Genomic DNA, 26,330 nt, shown 5'->3' on the forward strand with positions numbered 1-26,330 from the left:
ATATGTATAAAATGGACAAAATCCACTATATGCATAAAACAAACAAAATCTGTTATATGTATGTAATGGATTAGTTACAGTCAGGAGGCACCGAACAATCTACGGGGAATCCGCAGCACCACTTTGGCTTACGTATTCTTTTGAATAAATGCCTTAAATTGAATAGGGGTCTTCCTTATTTATTGCCTGGGTCAAAACTTCGTCTGAAAAAATAAGCGCCTGCCTTAACAGCCCCTTCACACATAGTGCGATGTTTGGACGGCGTTTGGATGAAAACAGCGAAACAGCGCAAAACAGTTCGAAATTAGCGCACAAAATATAGTGCCGACAGGCAGGTGTGCACGAACCCGGTGCAAGAGTTCATGCATGCGCCGTGTCCGTCGAGCAGGAACAATGTCAGGTACACCACATGGCGCTGCTTATGTGGAAGAAATAAAAACCAGCTGGTACGTTTGGAACCACATTGCACCACTTATGTGGAATAAATAAAAAAATAAATAAAAACCAGCTGGTACCTGTGGGACCATATCGTGCCGCTTATGTGGAATAATTAAAAAGAAAAAAAAAAACACATCACCCGGGACTCGAACTCACACCTTTCAAAACCTCTGATTCTCAGTCAGAGACTTTACCACTGAGCTACAGAACTGTTCTTTGAAAGCTGAGGGAAGCTGCCTCATATCAGGAAGGACATGGAAGTACTACAAAAAATTTTAATCCCACACCATATAAAAACACCGCACTTATCAAGCGAGCAATACACATATGATCAGTCTGTTCCTCTGGTGATGACCCATGGTCACAGACATACAGTCATGAAATGACATGAATGAGAAGCAGTGCTCTGATGTCCACATCTACTGGTCAGGTGCATCCAGTCGGCTGTGCGCATGTTCTGCCCAACACGCATATCTCATGGATGGCACACCACAGTACAGACACCACATCATGTGGAACCAAGCTCACGTGGGTGACGTGACGGTCAGATCGGCCGCTGCATGTTCTGATCTGATGGTCCGTTTCAACCTGGGGGGCTGTCAGTGTTCGCTCTGTGCGCATGATCGCTTGCTGCAGCTTGTCGCCACCACGTCGGTATATGTTTTTATTTATGTCCACGTAAATACAGCAATAAGACACATGCACCTCACAATGGATGGTTGTTTAGTCCATGACTGTCCAAACACAGTAGGTGTTGTGTTGCTGGAATGTCCAGAATGACAGATCACCACAGGTGCTTCTGTCGGAAGCCACGCCTCCCGTGATTGGCGAGCACACACCCACGTGTCAGTGTGTGTGTGTGTGTTTGTGTGTGTGTGTGTTTGCAAAGTCACACTCGTGGGGAACTCGGTGTTGTCGTACCAAGAGTGCGACTGGCCACGCATTTTCTAAGTGCCATGTGAGCAGTGTTAGGTGTTTGTGCATGTCACCTGGAATTTGGCCAGCACCTGCCGCAAGAGGGTGCGATGCGTTCGCACAGCACACACTTTGTCTTTCAGGCGCTTGTCTGCGCAAATAGTTGTAGCATCAGGTGTACGAGGCATTGGCGGCAGGGACGGCATTACATGGTTTGCACACGATTCCTGCATCATGCGCACTAAGTGTACACTTCGTTTAAACTTCGCACTATGTTTGAAGGGGCCCTAAATAAGGCCCGGGCTTTATGTGCATTAAAACGGATGACATTTAGTCGAGTCACTCTTTTTTTCTAAGTCTGCTGCAGAGTGGTACCTTAAAATCCTGAAGCCTGATTTATGCTTCTACAACTTTTTAACTCTGTGACCTTGCAGTAACATCGACGTGTGTGTGTGACCCTTTAAAGTTCTCCATCACGTTGGTGGGTGTCTTAATGCAGTTTGCTGAGGTTTGCTGCAGGAACAGTGGATTTTTCTGGATCAATTTGTCCCTCAATGAGCTTCACTTCTTTATACAATCATCAACCTCCAAACCAATGTAACTTGCAGGTCATTTGAGCGTCTTTGTAGTTTTTCGACTCTGTGTTGTAAAATTGGTCATATTTGCAGACTTTTCTGCCAAGTGTTCCTCTATTTCATCCATGTTCGAAATGTAATCAGCGTGGGCACAGCAAAACCCTTAAAAGATGACGGGAGAGGAAAGAGTGAAAGCGAAAATGTGACCAATCACAGCCTTTGTTGTCTCCGTCATTTAGCAGCTGCACATCGGGCTACGGAGAGGGTTCACAGCCATGCAGAGGGCTCTGATCTAAAGTGGTTGTCTTTTGTTCGTCACACCCAGAGATATCTGTGTGAAACTTAACATAACATTACAGTGCAGGCAGCACGCAGCATTTTGTTAATAATCGCTGACCTTGAATAAAGGCCTGCCTCGTTTAGGTGCCGAGTCCGAGCACGACTTGAACAAAAATCAGTGCTGGAGCTTTTAATCAGGGAAATATGGTATCCAGTTTCCTCGAATCAACTAGTGTCAGTGCTGAACTTCATTTTGTACCTCTGTTGCGACCGGACACACCCAGACTGCTCTATCCAGTACACGTGAGGGGTTTTTAATGGAAATGCATTGCGATGGGACGGGACGTTTTGTGAGCGAAAATCCGTTATACAAAATCCATATATGCGGTGTTTATTACATGGAAAGCCATATAAAAACATTGGGACTTTTGCTTTTGTCCGGTTAGTGCGAATATCCAATTTATACAATGACAATTTAGGTGAGTTTTACTGTATTATTATGTCACGCAATGGTTTAACTGAGCCTCTTGCTCTGTATGCAGGTAAATACTTTTCAAGTGGTGCTCATTACAGATGAGGACCTCTCCTTCACCATATTCCAGTACAATAATATCACCTGGACCACAGGCATGCATGCCAGCAGTGGAGGGGACCTGGCTGGGTTGGGGGGGATCGCAGCACAGGTAAGATCACATGCGGAAAACTGCCATGCCCCAGAAATGGAATTTATATTATCTTATCCAGGCAAAGATCCAGACTTATTTTTAGAGAGCCTTGTTATTCTCTTCTCAGGCAGGTTTCAATGCAGGTGATGGAAAACGTTATTTCAACATCCCTGGGTCTCGCACATCCGATGTGGTGGATGTGGAGGGAACCACTAACGTGGGCTTCCCGGGTAGATGGGTGTTCCGTATCGATAATGCACATGTGGAAGTGGGTGGCTGCAACAACTCAGGTGAGACCCACTTGTGTGTGATTTCAAAGCCAGTTTGCAGTCTTACAGTTACGGATTCATGTTACGTTGATGTTTCTGTAGCGTCCGTATGCCCACACTTGCGACCTTGTCTGAATGGAGGCCAGTGCATCGATGATTGTATCACAGGAAATCCCTCGTTCACATGCTCCTGTTTGGCGGGTTTCACGGGTCGGACATGCCAGATTGGTGAGTTCCAATCTGTTTTGTTTCAACTCTTTCTTCACATCTGACATTGGGCTGGAAAAGTAATGTCAAATTTAATCAAATCAAATTTCACCTTATTTGCCAAAGTGAAAAAAGGATATTTCCTTTGGATCCACAAGATCTTAATTTCTGTATCAGCTTTTCAACAGTCTCGTTCCTTCTTTACAAGCATTCATTCTTGTAATTAGAAAGTCATACTGCCTCTTTTGCATCCATCCGTGTCTCTGTAGATGTCAATGAATGTGCCTCATATCCCTGTCAGAACGGAGGGACTTGTAAAGACCAGATTAATAGTTTCATCTGTCAGTGTCCATCTGGATACACTGGGATTCGGTGTGAAACAGGTAAAAAAATACAAATTACCTCAAAAATGGTATCCATTTCTCTATTTTGTGTAAAATCATGTAGACATGTGCATGTAAACGCACAGTATTTTCTGGAATGTATGTCACACTGGAGTGTACCACCTGTCCAAAAATATGTCATGAAGTAAAAAAACATATACATCACATCGGCCTATAAGTTGCATATATTTTTGAAATGTGGTGCTACTGCTTGGTGCAACAAAAAGCACAATTAATTTCATCGACACATTATTTAGCATTCAAACACCACATTAACAAGCAGAAATTACCAGGCTAATTGATGTTCTTATCAAGCAGAAATTACTGCTTCTTCTTATCACTGAACAGAGGAAAACATAAATGAGCTAAATGTGTGGATGTTTACCTCACTAAAAATAAATAGACCTTTTTTTAAAACTCTTTATACTTTTTTAAAAATGTTGTAGTTAGCTTACCGTAGCCTAGCTGCCGTGAATGTTGTTCTGGCTGTGCCACAAAGTGAAAGCAAGTGGAGTGCCGAGTAGTATGAAGGTTACTCCCTTTCTCTGTCTAAAAGCACAATCTTTCAGTTGTAGAGTGTGCTTTATTAATTTATCTCATTCTCTTATGCCGCGTTCACACCGAGCGCGATGCGAGCGACAGCAACGACAGGTTGTCATGTAATCCCTATGGAATGATGCGTTTTGGCGCCAAGTCTGCAGCACAATGCGATGGACGCGAATGAAGTGACGCGAGTGAAGCAATTTTGAGCGATTGGCGCATTTGTGGCGCAATATTGCGTCGCATGATGTCGCGTTGCCCTCCTCCCTAAGTTGGAAAATTTGAACTTTTTTGTCTCGTCGCGCCGCGATGACCTATCAGGGACTGAATATGTAGTGACATGGAGATGTCTAGAGTTTGACTGAAGATGTGAACATGTCCTGTCTCTAGTAGCAGCCTGTGAGCATGACTTATGTCCCTTTTGTCCTTTATTTCACAATTATGACAGAGTTTTTGGAGCGAGCAGCAGCACCACAGCAAGTGGAGCAGAGTTTCTTTATCTTTTCATTTTACGTGCGCGCGCAAGCGAATCATCCATGGAGATTATTTTACTTATTAACTACACAGATGTATAATAAAACAAATGGTGACTGGTTTCTAAACACAATTAGGACAGAGTTTTTGGGGAAGAGTGAGGAGCAGCCCCGCAGCAAGCAGCGGAGTTTTTTTTTTTTTGTGCGTGCGTGAACGGAACAGGAGGTCCTCAAACTGGGTCCCGCAGAGGTGGAAGGACTGCTGAAAGCAGTCGTCATCCAGACGCAGCTCCTGCAGCAAATAATGATACTCCCCGAATTGGGAACGTCTCATGACGTTTGTCAGCTTTCCACAACAACTCGCTCCGTGTGATCAAGGTCCGGAGCCGGCGAGTGGAATGGAAGCTCCTCCTATTTGATGACTCACCGGGGCAAATTTTCGCAGGAAAAGCAGAGCGACACACCGGGCGATGGTGGAGCTTCCGTCGTCACACGACCCCCACGACCCGAACCAATGTGAGCGCAGCATTAAACCCAGCACGTCCTTCTCATCCAGATCTTCTTCTTCTTGTTTTACGGTGGTTGGCATTTAGCTTAATGTTGCATTATTACCACCCAGAGGTGGGAAAACCCCAGCTTCAGTGAATAAAAGGCCAGTCATGTATTGCTTCTACCTGTGCGGCTAAAACAAGGTGATTTCACAGATTAGCTCCTCTACCTGCCTGAAGAGTTGAACTAATTAGAATCAGCTGGTTTATTGGGTGGATAGAATAAATATGTAGTAGGACTTTCAAGTCTCATTCAGGTCAGCATACAGGATCAAAAATATGTGTTACGCTAAAAAAGCATAACTTATATTCTGGAAAATACAGTGCTGAACCAGAAGGTGAGACTTTTGATTTACCAGTCATTTTATGCTCTTGTCCTCACCTAAGGGGGCTTACACTCTGGGACAGGGTGAAACGCTTGAAATGAAATGATGGTTCTGAAATGATGGTTCTAGGTCCAGTGAGACATCGGCATAAATTTGACCAGCTAACGCTTAGTCTAGGCCCATGTGTCACACATTACGCTGACAAAGTGAGGAACCTTGCGGTAATTTTTGATCCTACATTGTCCTTTGACGTCCACATTAGAGATATTACAAGGACTGCTTTCTTCCACATGTGAAATATAGTGATGATTCCTCCCATGTTGTCTATGGCTGATGCTGAGACCCTGATTCATGTGTTTATCTCTTCTAGATTGGACTACTGCAATGTTCTATTTTCTGGTTTACCACAGTCCAGCATTTAGGGGTCTCCAATTGGTTCCAAATGCTGCTGCCAGACTTTTGACACGAAGCAGAAAGTTTTACGACATTACACCCATTTTGACATCTCTTCACTGACTTCCTGTTCCTGTGAGATCACATTTTAAGGTTCTGCTACTAGCCTATAAAATTGTTCACGGACTGGCACCTCCCTACCTAGCTGACCTAATTAAACCCTATGTACCGGCCCGGGCTTTGCATTCTCAGGGTGCAGGGCTACTTTGTGTACCTAGGGTGAATAAAAAGTCTGTGGGTCACAGAGCTTTCTCTTATCGTGGCCCTGTTCTGTGGAAGGATCTCCCTGCATCAATAAAACAGTCAGATTCTGTAGAGACTTTCAAGACCAGACTTAAGATGCATTTATTCTCCCTCTCGTATGGCTAGCACACTGTCATGGTGTGGTACCATGCTTCCTATCCTTGTAAATTAATTTTAATAGCAACGGAACAGGTATCAGCCTCAACACTATCTAAATTTTGGGTCTGTGAGTGAAGCATAGGGCTAGTGGCCGGCAATCACCTTAGTATTTCTTCTGTTTTACTTGTTGCTTGATACTGACAAATTATGCTGTATTTGTTGTCTTTCTGATGCCTAATTCTGTTTTTTTCTCTCTGTTTGAGGTGTAGCTCCATCCAGAGATGGGTGTGGTGTCTGTTTCAGAAACCCTCCTGTCCTGTGCACTGGCAACATTTCCTGTATATTCCTTTTATGAATTGTTTTGTAATTTGTGTCTGTAGCATGGACCAAGCAGAGAGTCACCCCTTTGAGTCTGGTCTGCTTGAGGTTTCTTCCTCAGGGGGAGTTTTTCCTTACCACTGTTGCCTGTGTGCTTGCTCTGGGAGTTGGTAAGGTCAGACCTTACTTGTGTGAAGTGCCTTGAGGCAGCTTTGTTGTGATATGGCACTATATAAATTAAAATAAATTGAAATTGAAATAAATTCAAGCTTGACAATCCGGGAGAGACTCAGAGTAGAGCCACTGCTTCTTTGCATCGAATGGAGCCAGCTGAGGTGGTTCGGGCATCTGGTGAGGATGCCCCCTGTTTGTCTTCCTCTGGACATCTTCTAGGCATGTCCATCGGGGAGGCAGCCCCGGGGAAGATCCAAGACACGTTGAAGGGATTCTGTGTGCTAGCTGGCTTGGGAATGCCTGAGAATCCCCCAGAAAGAGTTATCCAGGACTTGGCCAAGTGTAGGGAAGTGTGGGTTGTGTCTGGCTACCAGGACCCAGACTCGGATAAGCAGCAGAAAATGAATGAATGTGATTGGCTTCCTCAGTTTGTGATGCACCAAATGGGTCTTGTCAATGCTTGTTAGAAAGACAAATGTCAGGAACATGTGACATAAGCTGCTTCATTAGTCCATAGTCCAGTGAATTAATAAAGAGCAGTTGTTTATATAATTCCTTGAACTGAAACAATATATAAGTACAAAGATTGTAGAATATTAATGTGTGTATACAAATTTATTTTGCTTAGGACCATCCCAGCAGATCTGCATGTTGGTTTGGCACAAATTTTCCACCATATTCCATTCTTGAAGCAACCTCAGATGTACATGGACAATGGGACATGGGTGGCCTTGAAAAATTAAAATGTATTTGAGTTATTACAATAATTTCATGTCAGTGTGATCATTAGTCGATGTCCAGCAATTTCTTACTTTTAAAATCGGGCAAGACTAATATGATGGTCTTGGTCCAGTAAGATATCTGCATCAGTTTGGTCAATTAACTCTTAACCTAGATTTGTGTGTCATACATCATACTGACAAAGTCAGGAACCTTGGAGTGATTTTTGACCCCACATTGTCCTTTGATTTAGACAGAGATAATATGAGGACTGATTTCTTCCACCTGTGAAACATAGCGAAGATTAGTCCCATCCTGTCAATGGCTGATGCAGAGACCCTGACCTACGCATTTGTTTCCTCTAGATTGGACTTCTGCAATGCTCTATTTTCTGGTTTAATACAGTCCAACATTAGGGGTCTCCAACTGGTTCAAAATACAGCTGCCATACTCTTCACAGGAAGTAGAAAATTCAACCACATCACACCCATTTTGGTGTCTATTCACTGGTTTCCAGTCTCTGTGAGGTCAGATTTTAAGGTTCTGTGATTAACTTATAAAATTATACATGGACTCTGCATTATCAGGGTGCAGGACTACTTTGTGTCCATAGGGTAAATAAAAAGTCTCTTATTTTTCTCTTATTGTGCACCTGTTTTGTTTTGTGGAATGATGTCCCTGCGTCAAGCTTAGGGCTCGTGGCCGGCGATCACCTTTGTAATTTCTCTGTTTTCCTGTTGATTTACCGTTGATGAATTATACCTTAGGTGTAGTTTTTTTTCCGACTGACCAATTCTCCTCTTTTTCTCTCTGTCTGAAGTACGAACAATGGACGGGTCTGAACTGAAGGGCCCGGACGGACTGTGAGGTGGAGGGCCTGAGGCAGGCACTGCATGCTGCAGTCTGCTTTTGCGAGGACAACCCCTGCCTGTGGTGCTGACGCCTGTTTGGACTTCTCATCTTCTTTATATTATTATGTTCTTTGTTTTTCTATTTTCTGTTTCTTCAGCTTTGTAACACTTTGCAAAACTTGTAACTGTTAGAATGGCCTAAGCAGTGGGTCACCCCTTTGAGTCTTGTCTGCTTGAGGTTTCTTCCTCAATATCATCCGAGGGAGTTTTTCCTTACCACTGCCACCTGTGTGCTTGCTCTCGGGGTTGATAAGGTTAGACCTTACTTGTGTGAAGCGCCTTGAGGCAGCTTGTTGTGATTTGGCGCTATATGAATAAATGTAAGTTAAGTGCCTTTCATATTGGTGTGTACCAGCCAGTGCACCTACAAAGAAATACATCATTATTATTATTACTATAATTATGATGATGATGATGGTTATTTAATATAATATTATCATTATTATTATTATTATGGTTTACAGTAATTCAATTCTTTAATGGAATTTAAAAACACTCACTCACTCATCTTCAACCGCTTATTCAAGGTGGGGTCATACAGGGCTGAACCCTATCCCAGCAGGGTGTGAGGCAGGGTACACCCTGGATAGGATGCCAGTTTCTTTTGCCCTTGGTGCACCCAGTGGTTCCGATCTCACTATGTGCTGAGAGTCAGTCAGTCTGTGAGTCAGTCATTGACTCAGTCATGTGACATTTCACTGGTGAGCAAGAGTACTCAAGTTGTACTGGCCTGATTGTCACCAAACATGGTATATGCATTATGCGTAGTGACCCCAAGAAGTCTATTAATTTTGGTGTCAAAAGGTCAAAGGTCCAGGTCACTGAAGCATACTTTGTAAAACTTTTGTGTGTGCCATAACTTCTTTTTAACGGCCCGATTGGTATACTGTCCCAGAGAAACCTATTGACTTTGGACTCAAAGGTCAAAATCACAGAACTTTATTATTTAAAAGTCTTCTGCATCACTTGTCAGTAGTATGCTTATCAAAATTTGCCCAGCGCACCGTAGGTTAGTGCAACCTACGGATTTGTTTGTTGAGTTTAAAGATGCTTCAAATTATATTTTTCATTGATTCAATAGTGAACAAATAAATGAGTATTGTAATTGTGTTGCACTTAAAACATTTGCAGTGTTGGACAAGAAAAGTGGTTCATTGTGTAAATGCTTGTGAATTGAACTTGAAACAGGTTGATTCAGTCAGATATTTCTGCTCATCTGCACTGGTGTCCTTCTCGTTTTAATGCATTGATAGTGCAATTATGAGTAATTACAATTTTTGTCAACATTTCCAAATAAAATAAAATGTAAATGATTGGTTTTCATGCCCATGAACTTTCTGTACCACTTCCCACAGTCAGGCCTGTGGAGATGTAGCAGAGCTCTAATACTTTTCACAGCCAGCAGTACATACTTGCGGGGGCGGGGTTGTGCGCAGTGTTTGGGATATATTAATCAGCTGAGTAAATATTCTATGTATGTGTTGCAGATATTGATGAGTGCAACGACAGACCATGCCTGAATAACGGGCTGTGTGTCCAGAGTTCTGGCAGCTTCAGCTGTGTCTGTGATCCAGGTTTCACTGGTGTCCACTGTGAGACAGGTGAGCACAGGATAATAAGCATCTCCCTCCACAGGAAACATTTTCTGCTCATTTCTACATCAGACTCAGGCTGCTGGCACAGTTCAAACTCGATAACTGCCTCTAAGTGTGTTGGAATCAGTCTGCAACTATTTTTTTTTTATGGGTTACAGACCACAGTGAGAAAGTTTACTGAAGCCAAATCATATTTCAAAAAAACCATTCCTAACCTCGGAATCTAATCAGTTGTGATTGACTGTTGATGAAATGCGAACCCCCTGAGAATTAAATGATCAAACTGTGCACAGTCCATTAAACCTTTTTTTTTTTTTTGGATGAGATTGGATTCCTCTTAACCTTCTAAACCCTTCAATCCGCCAGTGGGTTTGAAAGGCAAGTTTTCTTTTTTAAAAATCGGCAAAGTTACACAGTTTATTACAGCAAGATATTGCCATCATGAAATTTAAGTGGGCCTTGACCTAACTGTGTGCACCAAAGGATTCTATCAGTAAAAGTAACCAAGCTAAAAGTGCAACTGACATGACTTTTTATTTTTACCTTCGCCAACAAAGTTGGAGGAGGTTAAGGCTCCTTCACTCATAACACGAATTATGCCGAATGGCACACAAAGGAGGATTTGAATGGCACTTGTGAAAAATTGGAGCCGCACTTGAACGCCTCATACAGCAGTCGACACAACCATTCAGCCACACCACCTGTACTCCACATTCATGTCGTGCTCGTGCTGGAAACCCAATCGAACGGCAATCAGAATGAGGTTGTACTGCCATCTGACCATGGTCACAACATTCGTACAGCATGTCGTATGACAATCAGACCATTCAGACCGCGGTCAAAGGGCTGCATAAAATCATCGGCCATGTCGAACCCTGTCCGAATGTCGTGATTGAGCCAGCCTTCACACCAGCAGCCAAATGAGGGGGAATGGTGGGCAAATGCCCATTTGCCCCACACTCGGCCACGGTCGAGATGCCACCCATGAACTTCCAACAGCTGTCGTGGGGCACTTAGAAAATGCGGACCACTGTCGAGGTGAGGTCGAGGTGGGAACAGGTCAAAGGGTGGTCAGTGTGTCGTGTCCACTCCCCTGAGCACCACAAATGGCGTGCCAGTGTGTTGTGCCCCCTCAAGAACCTTGAATGATGTGCAAGTGTGTCGTATCCCCCTCCCCTGAGCACCACACATGGCGTGCAAGTGTACCTTGCCCTCCATCTAACATTGACACGCAATCGCAATGTTCACATGGCCCGTCCATCATGTGGACATTTGTTGACAGCATGACACACTGGTGTGGACAGTGACAGTGAGCCCATTCATGTAAGCGCTGCTCTGGATGTCAGCGCAGGCAGGGGCCCTGAAGCTCTCAGATGATCATGGCTCACACGTGCTCACTAAGGCAATTAGAACATGTTGCACCGTAAGTAAATAGTTTATTTGCGTAATTGTTCTGAATGAAAGCTAGCATGGGCACATTTGGGCATGTGGGCATTCAAATATGTTTTTTGTTGTAATTATTATCATTATTATTATCTTTTTTCCCAACAACCCGATCACGGGCAAGCAGTTGAAGATGAGTGATTATCCTTTTTGTTTCTTGATGGTGAAACTAGAGCTTCTTAACATGCCCTTGATTGTCTCCCTGTGTTCAGTATTTGTCAGTATTCTCTTTAACATCAGTGTATGTGCGCTGCTTCCACTTCATGTTTACTCCGGTTGGCAGGGTACCAATTAAAATATCCCTGTATTTCTCCATGACATTTACTTCACTTACTTCATTTACTCCATCTGTAGCTCACACTCGGTTGAATTCCTTTTGTTATAGGAAGCACTGTGAGAATTATGTTTTTGATTTCTCCAGTGTTTTCAATACCATACAGCTGGTTCTTCTGAGGGACAAGCTGAAGATCACAGGTGTGGACCCTCGCCTCTCATCTTGGATCTTAGACTACTTCACAGAATACCACAGTACATGAGGGCTAGGGACTGTGTGTCTGACATGGTCATCTGCAGCACCGGAGCCCCGCAAGGAACCACCTTGGCTCCTTTTCTCTTCACCCTCTACACTGCAGACTTCATGTCACCTGTCACCGGCAGAAGTTGTCTTGTGACTCTGTAATCATTGGCCTCATCACTGATGAGAATGACAGAGTACACCGGAGTGACCCAAGACTTTGTGGATTAGTGTCAGCGGGACCACCTCCACATCAAAACCAAAGAGCTAGTAGTGGATTTCCACAGGCACAGGTGCTCTCCACTGACACCAGTAAAGATCCAGGGAAGAGGTATTGAGATAGTGGTTTCTTACAAATACTTGGGTGTTCACCTAAACAATAAACTGGACTGGTCAAACAACACTACTGCACTTTATAAGAAAAACCAGAGGAGACTCTACCTGCTGAGGCGACTCAGGTCCTTTGGAATGCAAGGGGTGCTCCTGAGGACCTTCTTTGTCTCTGTAGTGGCATGAGCCATTTTTTACAGAGTGTTGTGCTGGAGCAGCAATATCACAAGTGCTGAGAGGAGACAACATGACAAAGTGATTAGGAAGGCCAGCTCTGCCCTGAGAAGTCCCCTGGACTCAGTGCAGGAGGTGGGAGAAAGGCAGATGATGGCTAAGCTGTCATCCCTGCTGGAGAACACCTCCCACCCTATACGTGACATCCTGACTGCACTGGAAGCTCCTTCAGTGACAGGCTGCTCCACCCAAGGTGCATGAAGGAGCGATACCGCAGGTCGTTTCTTCCTGCTGTTGTCAGACTCCATAACCAGCACTGTTCCCAGTAGACCACTCAGATCACTCAAATCATTAATATTGTTAGAGTAGCAATTTTTCAATACAGTACTTCATATTCTGTGCAATAATCCCGCAACATCACTAGAATACTCATGTGCAGTATTAGGAAACATTCTTTCTGCTTGTATGTAGTGTAATCTATTCTACTGTATATATTGTTATTCCGTACAGAGCTTGACTTCTGTATTTTGGTAATTATTTTTCTTTTACCTTATTTTTGCATACTTGCACTGTTGTTCTGTGACTGTTGCTGTGCTGGTGTAACATCATAAATTTCCCCATTGTGGGATTATTGAAGGATTATCTTATGTTACCTACAACCCCAATTCCAATGAAGTTGGGACATTGTGTAAAATGTAAATAAAAACAGAATACAATGATTTGCAAATCCTCTTCAACCTATATTCAATCGAATACACCACAAAGACAAGATATTTAATGTTCAAACTGATAAACTTTATTGTTTATGTGCAAATATTTGCTCATTTTGAAATGGATGCCTGTAACACGTTTCAAAAAAGCTGGGACAGTGGTATGTTTACCACTGTGTTACATCACCTTTCCTTCTAACAACACTCAATAAGCGTTTGGGAACTGAGGACACTAATTGTTGAAGCTTTGTAGGTGAAATTCTTTCCTTTTCTTGCTTGATGTACGACTTCAGTTGTTCAACAGTCCGGGGTCTCCATTGTCATATTTTGCGCTTCATAATGCACCACACATTTTCAATGGGCGACAGGTCGGGACTGCAGGCAGGCCAGTCTAGTACCTGCACTCTTTTACTATGAAGCCACACTGTTGTAACACTTGCAGACTGTGGCTTGGCATTGTCTTGCTGAAATAAGCAGGGATGTCCCTGAAAAAGATGTTGCTTGAATGGCAGCATGTGTTGCTCCAAAACCTGGATGTACCTTTCAGCATTCATGGTGCCATCACAAGATGTGTAAGTTACACTAACACACCCCCATACCATCACAGATGCTGGCTTTTGAACTTTGTGCTGGCAACAATCTGGATGGTCTTTTTCCTCTTTTGTCCAGAGGACACAACAGCAATGATTTCCAAAAACAATTTGAAATGTGGACTCATCAGACCACAGCACACTTTTCCACTTTGTGTCTGTTGATTTCAAATGAGCTCGGGCCCAGAGAAGGTGTTTCTGGATGTTGCTGATTTATGGCTTTCACTTTGCATGGTAGAGTTTTAACTTGCACTTGTAGATGTAGCGACGAACTGTGTTAACTGACAATGTTTATTTTTGCAAATTAATAAAAATAATAAACTAAGAAATCACATGTACATAGGTATTCACACCTTTTGCTCAATACTTTGTTGATGCAACTTTGGCAGCAATTACAGCCTCAAGTCATCTTGAAAATGATGCAATGAGGTTGGTGCACCTTTCTTTGGGTAGGTTGTCCATTCCTCTTTGCAGCACCTCTCAAGCTCCATCAGGTTGGATTGGGAGCATCGGTGCACAGCCATTTTCAGATCTCCCCAGAGATGTTCAATTGGATTCAGGTCTGGGCTCTGGATGGGCCACTCAAAGACATTCACAGAGTTATCCAGAAGCCACTCCTTTGATATCTTGGCTGTGTGCTTGGGGTCTTTGTCCTGCTGAACGATGAACCGTTGCCCCAGTCAAGAGAGCTCTGGAGCAGGTTTTCATGTAGGATCAATGGATCAATGAAGATAAAGGAATGGATTTTGAACTGGATGGATGTGAATTTAATTGTGTAAACAGAAAAAATAAGAGTGGAGGAGGAGTGGCTGTGTATGTGGATAAGAACATGGATTATAAAATAGTAGACAATATGACAACTGTGATTGATAACTTATTAGAATGTATAACTATTGAAATATGTGAAGAAAAAAGCAAAAATGTATTAGTCAGCTGTATATATAGAGCACCAGGATCTAGTATTGAAACATTCACTGACTGTATGGAAAAAACATTCTCAAAAACTAATCAAAAAACTGTGTTCATTTGTGGTGACTTAAATATTGATCTGCTCAATCCAAATAAGCATAAAATAACAGATAAATTTATCAGTATAATGTACAGTATGAGTTTATATCCAAAAATCACCAGGCCAAGCAGAATTACATCCCATAGTGCCACCTTAATTGATAATATATTCAGCAATGATATTGAGAATAACACTGAGTGGATTATTAATCAATGACATTAGTGATCATCTACCAGTTTTCATCGTTTATAATAGAAACCATCGGCGGAATCAGCCAGAGGAGAAAATAAAATACAGGCGAGTGCGGACAGAGGAAAACATGAAACCACTAAAGAAGGATTTACAGGAGCAAAACTGGAAAGGTATACAAGTGAAAGTGATGTTGATAGTGCATATGAACTTTTTTACAATATTTACATCATTATATGATAAAAATTGTCCAATTAAACAAGACTACAGAAAACAAAAAATCCAAGCTCGACCATGGATGACAAAAGGGTTACAAAATGCATGTAATAAGAAAATACACTGTATAGAGAATTCATAAACTAAAGACTAAAGAGGCAGAAAATAGATATAAGAAATACAAAAATAGATTAACTAATATTATACGGGTATGTAGGAAGGCATATTATAGTAACATATTATATAATAACAAAAACAATATTAAAGGAATATGGGATATATTAAATAGCATTATCAAAAATGGTAATAAAAAACAGAGTTACCCTCAGTATTTCATGATAATAATGTCAAGAAGGAAAATAAGGATGAGGTAGTCAACGGTTTAATAATTTTTTTGTAAATATTGGACCAAGCTTGGCAGAAAAATTCCCGATTCCCAACCTGAGGATCTGGGATAATAATCTCATAGAAAGAAATCCCTGTTCAATGTTCCTCACAGCAGTGGATGGAAATGAAATTATAGACATTGTGAATAATTGTAAATATAAAAACATCTAACGATTTAAATGAAATGATATGGTGGTGGTAAAACAGGTCATGAATGGATTGTAGAACCATTAACATACATCTGTAACTTATCATTTCAAACCGGTAAATTTCCCAATCAAATGAAAATAGCTAAGGTTGTGCCGCTGTATAAGACTGGGGATAGACACCACTTCACAAATTATAGACCTGTTTCTTTGCTTCCACAATTTTCCAATTATTAGAAAAGTTATTCAATAATAGATTAGACAAATTCATAAATAAACATAAATTACTTACTGATAGTCAATATGGATTCAGAGCACATAGTTCAACATCACTTGCATTAATAGAATCAGTTGAGGAGATACAACGCCATAGACCACAAATTACATTCAGTTGGAATATTTATAGACCTTAAAAAGGCTTTTGATAAATTAATCATGACATATAATCAATAAACTTGAACAGTATGGGATTAGGGGGTTGGTGTTGCACTGGGTGAGAAGCTACTTAAGTAACAGAAAACAGTTTGTGAAGTTGGGGGAATATACATCATCATGCTGGGACAATGCTTGTGGCGTCCCACAGGGGTCAGTATTGGGTCCAAAACTGTTTCTAATTTATATAAATGATATTGTCAATGTTTCCAAAATATTAAAATTAGTATTATTTGCAGATGACACAAGCATTTTTTTGTTCAGGGGGGGATTTGAGGAGTTACTGAGGAGGATCAGTATAGAAATGGGAAAATTGAAAATATGGTTTGACAGAAACAAATTATCATTAAACTTAAGTAAAACAAAATACATGTTATTTGGCTATTGTAATACAGACATGCAGGTTTCAGTTACAAGTCGAGGGGGTAGATATTGAAAGGGTACATGAAAATAAGTTTCTGGGGGTGATAATAGATGATAAGATAAACTGGAAGACTCATATAAAACATATACAAAGTAAACTGTCAAGAAGCATTTCAGTTCCTAAACAAAGCGAAACACATTCTGGACCACAACTCACTCCGCATTCTTTACTGCTCACTGGTTTTACCATATTTACAGTACTGTGCAGAGGTATGGGTAATACTTATAAAGGTACAACACAATCACTATCAGTAATGCAGGAAAGAGCTATAAGAATTATTCATAATACTGGCTATAGAGATCATACAAATCCACTATTTTTACAATCCAAATTCTTAAAATTCACAGACTTGGTTCATTTTCAACAGTACAATTGTGTATAAAGCAATAAACAATTTACTTCCAGCAAATATTAAAAATATGTTTTTTAACAGATCAGGGGATTACAGTCTGAGGGGGAAATTTAATTTAAAGCATCAGTGGGCACGAACAACATTAAAAGGTTTCTGTATTCTGTCTGTGGGGTGAGGATGTGGAACAGATTGGGAAGTGGGGCTCAAGCAATGTCCAAGCATGAACCAGTTCAAACAGCGGTACAAAAATATGTTTTTTTTTCTGGGTATAGGGAGGAGGAAGGGTAATGAGGGTTAGGGTGTTTTTGTTTTTTGCTTCGGCTTGTAAATATCTAGTATTTTGTCTGTAAGTAGGTAGGTGTAGGTGTCTATTTATGTTTGTGTATGTATATGTGGTATATATGTATATGTTGTAATATGTGTATGTATATGTGTATGTATGTTGATGTGTGTATGTATATATGTATGTGTTATGTGTATATATATGTATATATATATATATATATATATTGATATCGGTTTTAGGTGTGTAGGAATCTATGTGTATATGTGGCAAAGGGTATTACTGGTTGTGGGGAAGAAGGGTAGGGATAAATAAGCTGATGCTTCACCCTACTCCTTTTCGGACATGTTGGGTACACAGTAGGAACTTTTTTGTTGTTGTCTTTACTGATCTATCTTGTAATTGTTGTTGTATCAAATGTCGAATAAACAGTTTTCATTCATTCATTCATTCATTCATTCATTCATTCATTCATTCAGGATGTCTCTGTACATTGCTGCATTAATCTTTCCTTCAACCCTGACTAGTTTCCCAGTTCCTGCCGCTGAAAAACATCACACAGCATGATGCTGCCACCACCACACTTCACTGTAGGGATGGTGTCTGGTTTCCTTCTCCTTCAATCTTTGTCTCATCAGACCAGAGGAATTTTGTTTCTCATGGTCTGAATCCTTCAGGTGCCTTTTGAGAAACTCCAGGCAGGACCATGTGCTCTTTTACTCAGGAGTGGCTTCTGTCTGGCCACTCTACCATACAGGCCTGATGGTGGACTGCTGCAGAGATGGTTGCCCTTCTGGAAGGTTCTCCTCTCTCCACAGAGGAATGGAGCACTGACAGAGTGACCATCAGGTTCTTTGTCACCTCCCTGTCTAAGGCCCTTCTTTGCCAATCGCTTAGTTTAGATGGGCGCTAGGAAGAGTCCTGGTGGATCCGAACTTTTTCCATTTATGGTCATTGGGACCTCAAAGCAGCAGAAATGTTTCTGTACCATTCCTCAGATTTGTGTCTTGATACAATCATGTCTTGGAGGTCTACAGACAATTCCTTGACTTCATGCTTAGTTTGCTCCAACCTGCGCTGTGAGCTGTGGGACCTTATATGTAGACAGGTGTGTGCTTTTCAAAATCACATCCAATCAACTGAATTTACTCCAGGTGGACTACAATTAAGCTGTAGAAACATCTCAAGAAGGATCAGTGGAAACAGAATGCACCTGAACTCAATTTTGAGCTCATGACAAAGGCTGTGAATACTTATGTAGAGTGTTCTTAGTTTGTTATATTATTTTTAATAAATTTGCAAAAATTAAAAAAACCCTACTTTTTCACATTGTCATTATGGGGATATCATGTAGAATTTTGAGGAAAAACCTTATTTAATCCGTTTTGGAATCACGCTGTAATATTAATTTTTAAAATTTAACCAGGTTAGTTCCATTGAGATCAAGACCACTTTTGCAAGGGAGATCTGGGCACTTATAAAGTTTCCAATTCACCTAACCTGTTTAACTTTAAATGTGGGTGGAAACTGGAGTACCCAGAGGAAACCCATGCAAACACAGGGAGAACATGCAAACTCCACACAGAAATGCTACAGGTGGTAAACGAACCCATGACCTTCTTGCTGTGAGGCAGCAGTGCTAACCACTAAGCCACCGTGCTGCTTGCTCCACAAAATGTGGAAAAAAATGAAGCGCTGTGAATGCTTTCCGGATGCACCGTATTACTTATGCAAACAGCAATCATGTGACATGGAAGAGGTCCTTCAGCAGATTCACTGCACTGGTCTCAAGTCACTCAGTACATGCAAACAATTTTGATCCCCACAAGCAGCTTTGACAAGAACGATGGAACTATCACTCAATGTCTGAAAACTCATATGAGAAGACAGCACTGCAGTACAGCAATTGTGCACACAAGTGCTGCAAAATTGTTGTACATATATGTAGATTCCATCTTTTTAGAATTTTTGTAATTGTGTTGAAATTTTGTAAATGCTTAAATTATCAGAGAAGTTGACCATACATTTTTCTTTTATATTTACATCATTATAATTGTGTTATACTGCACAAAAGACATGTTTGAGGTCTATCGACCTCCAGCCAAGATTATACAGGACTTACTTGCAGGTGCAGTGAAAATGGAGCCCACAGTGAGAGTAAATGTGACAGGAGCAAAAACAAAAAGGTCAGAAACTGCCGAGGTTAATACCAGACATCTGCTCAATGATACCAGAAGGAAACTTTAGCGCTTTAATCCAGCTCAATGTCTTATTACACAACAACCAGTTGCTGTTCCTGAATGTGAAGCTATATTGTCCAAGCTGCTTAATTGGTTGTACTTCTTTGATCCTCCAGATATTAATGAATGTGAGTCTCAGCCTTGTCTGAATGGAGGAGAATGCATCCATCAAGTGACCAACTTCACCTGTATTTGTCCTGCTCCCTTCACTGGAGCACTGTGTGAAACAGGTGACTCCAGCAGTTTCCTCCTGTCTTTGGAGAAATCCTAAATCACAATGCAAGCACATGCCTGTTTTACTTTATTATCATGTGCTGAAGTCATGGCTAAGACTCCTTCTGTTGTCCCTGTTCAGAGTTTGTGGAGCCACAGGTCAATTCAACTGAGGCAAAAAACCAAACAGGTAAATGGAATACAACATCAGCCACATTTCACAAACTTTCACACAATGTTTGTTTGTTGTATTGCATTTTTTCACCATTTACAGTATTGTGTGATGAGGAAGGTTGCAAACAGCACCAGATTAATGAATATGTACAGCAGTGTGGGAATCTACAGGGTGACTCTGACCAAAGAGCCCACTGCAAACATAAACATAAACTGAAGGAGTATGTAGAAGCATTTCCCTGTGATAGACTGTGTCCTGTCCATGGTGTACCTCGCTTCTTGCCCTTTGACTGCTGGGATGGGCTCCAAAGGATTTCAGTGAAACTTCACACAACACCCATAGGGTGATGTGCATGAAGGAAATAATTCCAGTCCAACGTCAGCAAGAGGAGATACCGTATTTTCCAGAGTATGTGTCAGTTTTTACTAGTTTTGGAGGTCCTGTGTCTTATACTCCACTGTGATTTATATACAGAAAGATCATGCATTTCATGATAACAATAATAATAATAATAACAACAACAATAATAACAATAATGAGTGTGTTGCCCGTGGAGATCCACAAGATCTAGATTGGGTAGTGTTTATAAAATAGGTAGCTGAAGTTTTTCAAGAGTGGTAATAAATTATGCAAAGCTTCTATAATGAGTTGGAATGGCGTATGAGTCCAGAATGTTTTTAGAACCTTAGACCTCAACAGTTTTTAGAAGAACTCAATCCTTTTTTTTCCTGTTAATTATGTCATTTTTATGTTAATTTATTATCTTTGTGTATTATAAATTGTTTAGGTTCTTGTTATCATATACACACACTATATTATTATCATCATTATCATCATCATTATTATTTATTTTTACCTCCATTTTGTCATTTGATTTTAAATGGACCACAATAGAAATGAGTGTTTTCACTTTCTTGTGTCATCCATGTATTTTTTAACGTATTTACAATTATATTATGTACTTACATTGAACTTACTATATTTTTACCCTGTATAATGATGGCATATGCCACCTTGGCATATTCCATCATTATACAGGGTAATGATGGCATATATACATTTATATACATATATACACATATACGAACTTTGTTCTTGTTAGACAGATAGCATATAGTGCATGAGTGAATGTGGTATGCGTGTGTGAACAACACCTGCTCTTCCCGATCAGCCTGAACTTACTAAATAACAATCACAATCGCACTCTTGTACGCACGCACTCACACTTTTTATATCAAGATGATTTACTGCCCCCTGCTGGAATGGCATATTAGTCCATAATGTAATTAGCAGCATTAGCTAATAGCCATAGTTTCTCCATAAATATTAGTCCAATCAATGTTCTGTTATGGCAGCATTCATCCTTGACCCAAAATACATAAGCACACCAACAGAAAATGGCAGCTATCTTTGGTTTCCATGATCAAAGTTATACGCACACACGCACGGAGAGGTTTCTTGTCTTTTCCACATTCTGCCACAAGCTGGTACTTCTATTTTTTCAACACAGAAACGGTGGCAGAAGACATCAAACGCAATACACATTTCACTCATGGTACTGTCACACACAACATAGCACTTAACTCAGTCATGGTAACAGCAACATGATACTAAACTAAACTGCTAAACCAATTGAACTACAAAAACACCTAAATCAATAATGCTAATACACTGTAACTAACATGAATCACAATAACAACATTTAAAACCCTGAACTCCCATGATATATTGCAGCACAGTATCCATTGTTTACTGGTTAGCTAAAATCACTAATTTCTCAAAAAACGTTTGTCCTAACAACTTTCTGTCTTCACAGCATTCATCCTTGACCCAAAATACGCATACAGAGGCCACTTGGCTATTTTATATATATAAAATACCTTTATATAGGGATTTTCAAGGAATCAATGCACTAAAGAAGAGAAACTCCAGTAATAAAAGTACACTACAACAATGCACAAAAACCCCAGATAACAGAGCTGATAAAAATATGAAATGGACTCACATTTTTATTGTAGTGTTTCCAACACTGTGGGTCTGCATCATGTGTTCTTCTGTGTCAAATAACATCCAATATGTTGTTCAAAGCTCATTTATTTGTCCATCTTGCTTAATTTTGAAATTTAAAAGCCTTTATGTTAATTAACAGCCCATGCTGTGGTGTGCATTCGCTATACTGGGTTGCTGTCATTCAAACTCAAACCCAGGGAAACATTGTATCACCAAATGAGTTCCACATACAGAAACAAATATGCGACTTGTACTCTACAGAATACGGTAATTGGAATTTTATGTTTAATTGATTTAATTGATGTATCACATATTTACCTCTTAAGTGCAGTGCTTCCTAAACTACTTGCTAGACCTTATTGAAATTTCAGATAGTGGTCCACACCATATAAAGATCAGCATGTAGGAAAATCATTGTAGTCTGACATTGTCAAGGGGATGTATACCTGGACTTTTGTTGTTGTTCTTAAAACATCATTAATTACATCTACAGAGGGTGACCATGTTAATTTAGGTATTTCACCACAGTAGCTTTACTATCATGAGTAGCGAGTTTGGCAGGGTGGGGTGGGGTATCATTTTCTTAAGTTGTTCTGGAGTAGCTGTGAGATTCCACAGGATTTGGACCTCTGCCCTGCAAGAGGTAGGTCTTCAATGAAGCTTTGTTGTAATATTAAAACTGACATGGTCCTGCCCCGTTACTACAGACGCACAGGGAACATCAGTGGCTTGATGTTGTAAATAATTGTTTTATAGCACATTTATTAGCTAACAACAAGAGGAAGTGTTTTGTCTTTGTCTAGACTTAAGAAGGCCTGTTTATGAGTCAAGTGGGTGTTTGGTATTCAGGTCATTTGTTCAGACAAAGATGTTGAAATATTTACACTTCAGCACGGTTACTTGCTTTCTGGAAATTGGCCATGGCACCACAATCATAGGTGTGTTTTCCAGTGCAGCTGCTGCCTGCATAGCCATAGGGCAGTTTATATACAAAGTGATGCCCTTTCCTAATACTTAACACCTTCCTTTCTTACAACTATATTAAATCATTCTGCATTACACTTTATGTAAATATGTTTAAAGAAATAAGTAACTAGCTAATTTAGACTCCCACGTGAGGTTAGGGTCACCCTGTGATTATGGTTTGTGCATGGTTTCATGTTTTACCACAGTCTCTTAGTTGTAATTGAGCTGCTGCCCGTGCACACTCCTACTTACCACTGAGCTGAAATAACTATCATTGTTTATGCAGGTTGTCTCCAATCTCTCAAATACTTTCCTGCCTGGCTCACTTGGAAGGCATTGTGGGGGGGGACTATGATCTTCCAAGGAAGAGAAAGCCTTGGGTCTCACTTGTGCCTAATCAGGTTCTCAGATCAAGGCTTAGGCCTCACAGGTGGTCAATGAAAGTGGTTCTTGGGAATTAACAGTCCATTAATTGCCCTCAGGCCCATACATTTAGGTCACAAATATGCTCCATATCATCAGAAAAATAAGAGCCTCCACTGAGCTGCCACGACTTCAAAGAGCAGACATTTAGCTGTGATATGGCCGCTTCCTTTGATCCGCTGCTGCAATTAGGAAGGAGAGGAAAATAAAAAAACATTCTTACAATTTGTAAGGAGCGGATGTGCAGCATGCTGACTGCTAATGTTCTGTTCCTGTGAACTTTGCTGGAAAGATAAGGAAAGAGAAATGACAGTAATTGTTTACAGTGTAGCAGACAAAAGACAACATATGGTGTGCATGCTGACCATATAGTCATTCTGCTTATGTTTACATTTTGGCCATTATTGAAGACTTAATAGAAATCCTATCCATACTTTTTTTGAGTGTGTTGTTCTCATTCTGTGCAGAGGCATGTCTTTGTCAGAATGGGGGTGTCTGTGTAGACATCAATGGGACGTGTGAATGCCCCTCGGGCTACACGGGACTCTACTGTCAGTTAGGTGAGTATATTTTAATACTGTGTCCTTCTACCTGGCCTTTTGGGTTGTCTAAGAAAGTTATTTGATGAAGGCAGTTTCAGCTGTTTAAAGCGGGTCTTCTGAGGTTATGGATCTGTTTTTCAATATTTGTGTCCTCAGAGGTAACCCAGACGCCATGCAGTAACAGCCGGCCGTGCCCTGATGGATGGCCGTGTTGGAATATGGAGGAGCCTACCTGTGTACCTGTCAGACTGCAGCAGCAGAGCTCAATCATAAGGACTTCTATTCTTATGGTAGAGCCTTAGACAGGGAGCAAACATCACTTACTACAGTTGAAAAACACATTTACAGTAGTGTTCAGAATAATAGTAGTGCTATGTGACTTAAAAAGATTAATCCAGGTTTTGAGTATATTTTCTTATTGTTACATGGGAAACAAGGTACCAGTAGATTCAGTAGATTCTCACAAATCCAACAAGACCAAGCATTCATGATATGCACACTCTTAAGGCTAGAAATTGGGCTATTAGTAAAAAGTAAAAAAAGTAGAAAAGGGGGTGTTCACAATAATAGTAGTGTGGCATTCAGTCAGTGAGTTTGTCAATTTTGTGGAACAAACAGGTGTGAATCAGGTGTCCCCTATTTAAGGATGAAGCCAGCACCTGTTGAACATGCTTTCCACTTTGAAAGCCTGAGGAAAATGGGACGTTCAAGACATTGTTCAGAAGAACAGTGTAGTTTGATTAAAAAGTTGATTGGAGAGGGAAAAACTTATACGCAGGTGCAAAAAATTATAGGCTGCTCATCTACAATGACCTCCACTGCTTTAAATGGACAAAAAAAAAAACAGAAACGCGTGGAAGAAAATGGAAAACAACCATCAAAATGGATAGAGAATAACCAGAATGGCAAAGGCTCACCCATTGATCAGCTCCAGGATGATCAAAGACAGTCTGGAGTTACCTGTAAGTGCTGTGACCAACCGCGTGCTGGGTAATCGGGAGAGTCGGGAGTTTTTCCCGGTGGGCTGGTCCACCTGGGGCCGTTGTGAGGGGGTGTTAATATAGCATACATATATGACCACCACTAATAGGCTACACAGCAAGACTGCTGTATTCCTTAAAGAGAAGACATTAAGTGTTATAAATGTTTTACAATCATGAAAATTCACAAGAAAATAACTTAAGACTGCTTCTTTTGCAACGCTGTTATCTTTTCCAAAGCCTAAGGTAGGGACATACCATTCACGTTTAACACCCCTATGCATTTGTTACAGTTAGTTTAGTCCATTCAAGCCCTGTGTGCTGAGATGGGACTTGCGCTACTAGCAAGTATAAGAGGAGTGGCCCGTGAGTGAAAAGATGGACAGAAAAAGGTCAGGTGGAGCTGAAAAAGCTAGATTAAGAAAAAGAAAAGCTTTGGAGGAAGATGCTGCCAAGTGTGCAAAGCTCACAGATATTTTTTCAAGAAGACAGAGCGAAGAGGAAAATCGTAAATGGGGCCGGGCATAACAGGCTACATGCCTGTTGATGCCAGGATGGTCAGCCGTATCAACATTTGCTAGTACAGTACCACCTCTTCCAGCTACTTCAGACTTCACTGAGTTGGCTGGGTATATACGGTACGATATTTTCAATCGTTGTACTTGGCTCCAGCTCAAACTGTGCGACAAAACCGCAGGGTTTAAAAGTTCAGAGCGCAACGATTCATGGTCTCACACTGTAGGGCCCGATGCTCTGATGCGATCTGACTGTTCCACCTTGTATGTTCAAAAACCACACGTCGGGATCGCGTTCTTTTTTTAACAAAAAATGTATTTCATGCCTATCAGCGTGCACAGTGAGTGAAATCAGGTGGGGAGACTGAATGTATATGCGCGCGCGTTTGCACACACAGCAGACAGCAACATGATTCATGAGAGGACGGTAAAAAAAGAAAACATAAACATTCATAACAGATGTTGGTACTTACACTGCTGTATAAATAAACTATATTTCATACGGAGTGTTACAGTGCGCAAGGTGTAGCAACTTATTCCTCATCTGTCGTAAATCCTGTTGTGTGTGTGTGTGTGCGCGCGCGCATATACGTTCAGTCTCCCACCTGATTCCACTCACTGATAGGCATGAACTTTAATTATATTAGGTTATTGCGAGGGAACGCAATTTTAAAAAAACACAAGACTTTACATGAGATCACTGTTTCCTCTCTCCGGTGTTTGCACATGCACAGTGCGCGACGTAATCAGCGCGTAGACGCTTGTAGCGCTGCTTCAACAGCGCGGAACCCTCACGAGTCACGACGGCCGACCAAAATAACGAACAGGTTTGATTTTCATCCGACCATATGATTCCCCATCGGGAGGTGGTCGTGAGATAAACGCAGCTTGTTACTCCATGTAGACTGCACGACGCAGGACGCACGATTAAGCTGA

General features: G+C 41.0%; 1 protein-coding gene across 1 annotated transcript in view; it reads left to right on the plus strand.

Moving 5' to 3' along the window:
- The window catches only part of sned1 (sushi, nidogen and EGF-like domains 1), a 289,365-nt gene that overhangs the window by 74,654 nt on the left and 188,381 nt on the right, over positions 1–26,330 (plus strand). Inside the window, exons 3-11 of the mRNA XM_034179234.1 lie at positions 2,750–2,890; positions 3,000–3,162; positions 3,244–3,369; positions 3,618–3,731; positions 10,024–10,137; positions 19,687–19,800; positions 19,926–19,973; positions 23,825–23,917; positions 24,056–24,109. Coding sequence (XP_034035125.1) covers positions 2,750–2,890; positions 3,000–3,162; positions 3,244–3,369; positions 3,618–3,731; positions 10,024–10,137; positions 19,687–19,800; positions 19,926–19,973; positions 23,825–23,917; positions 24,056–24,109 — 967 coding nt within the window. The remainder of the gene's footprint in view (positions 1–2,749; positions 2,891–2,999; positions 3,163–3,243; positions 3,370–3,617; positions 3,732–10,023; positions 10,138–19,686; positions 19,801–19,925; positions 19,974–23,824; positions 23,918–24,055; positions 24,110–26,330) is intronic.

The sequence above is a fragment of the Thalassophryne amazonica genome, chromosome 10 (assembly GCF_902500255.1).
Source record: "Thalassophryne amazonica chromosome 10, fThaAma1.1, whole genome shotgun sequence".
NCBI classification, from domain to species: domain Eukaryota; kingdom Metazoa; phylum Chordata; class Actinopteri; order Batrachoidiformes; family Batrachoididae; genus Thalassophryne; species Thalassophryne amazonica.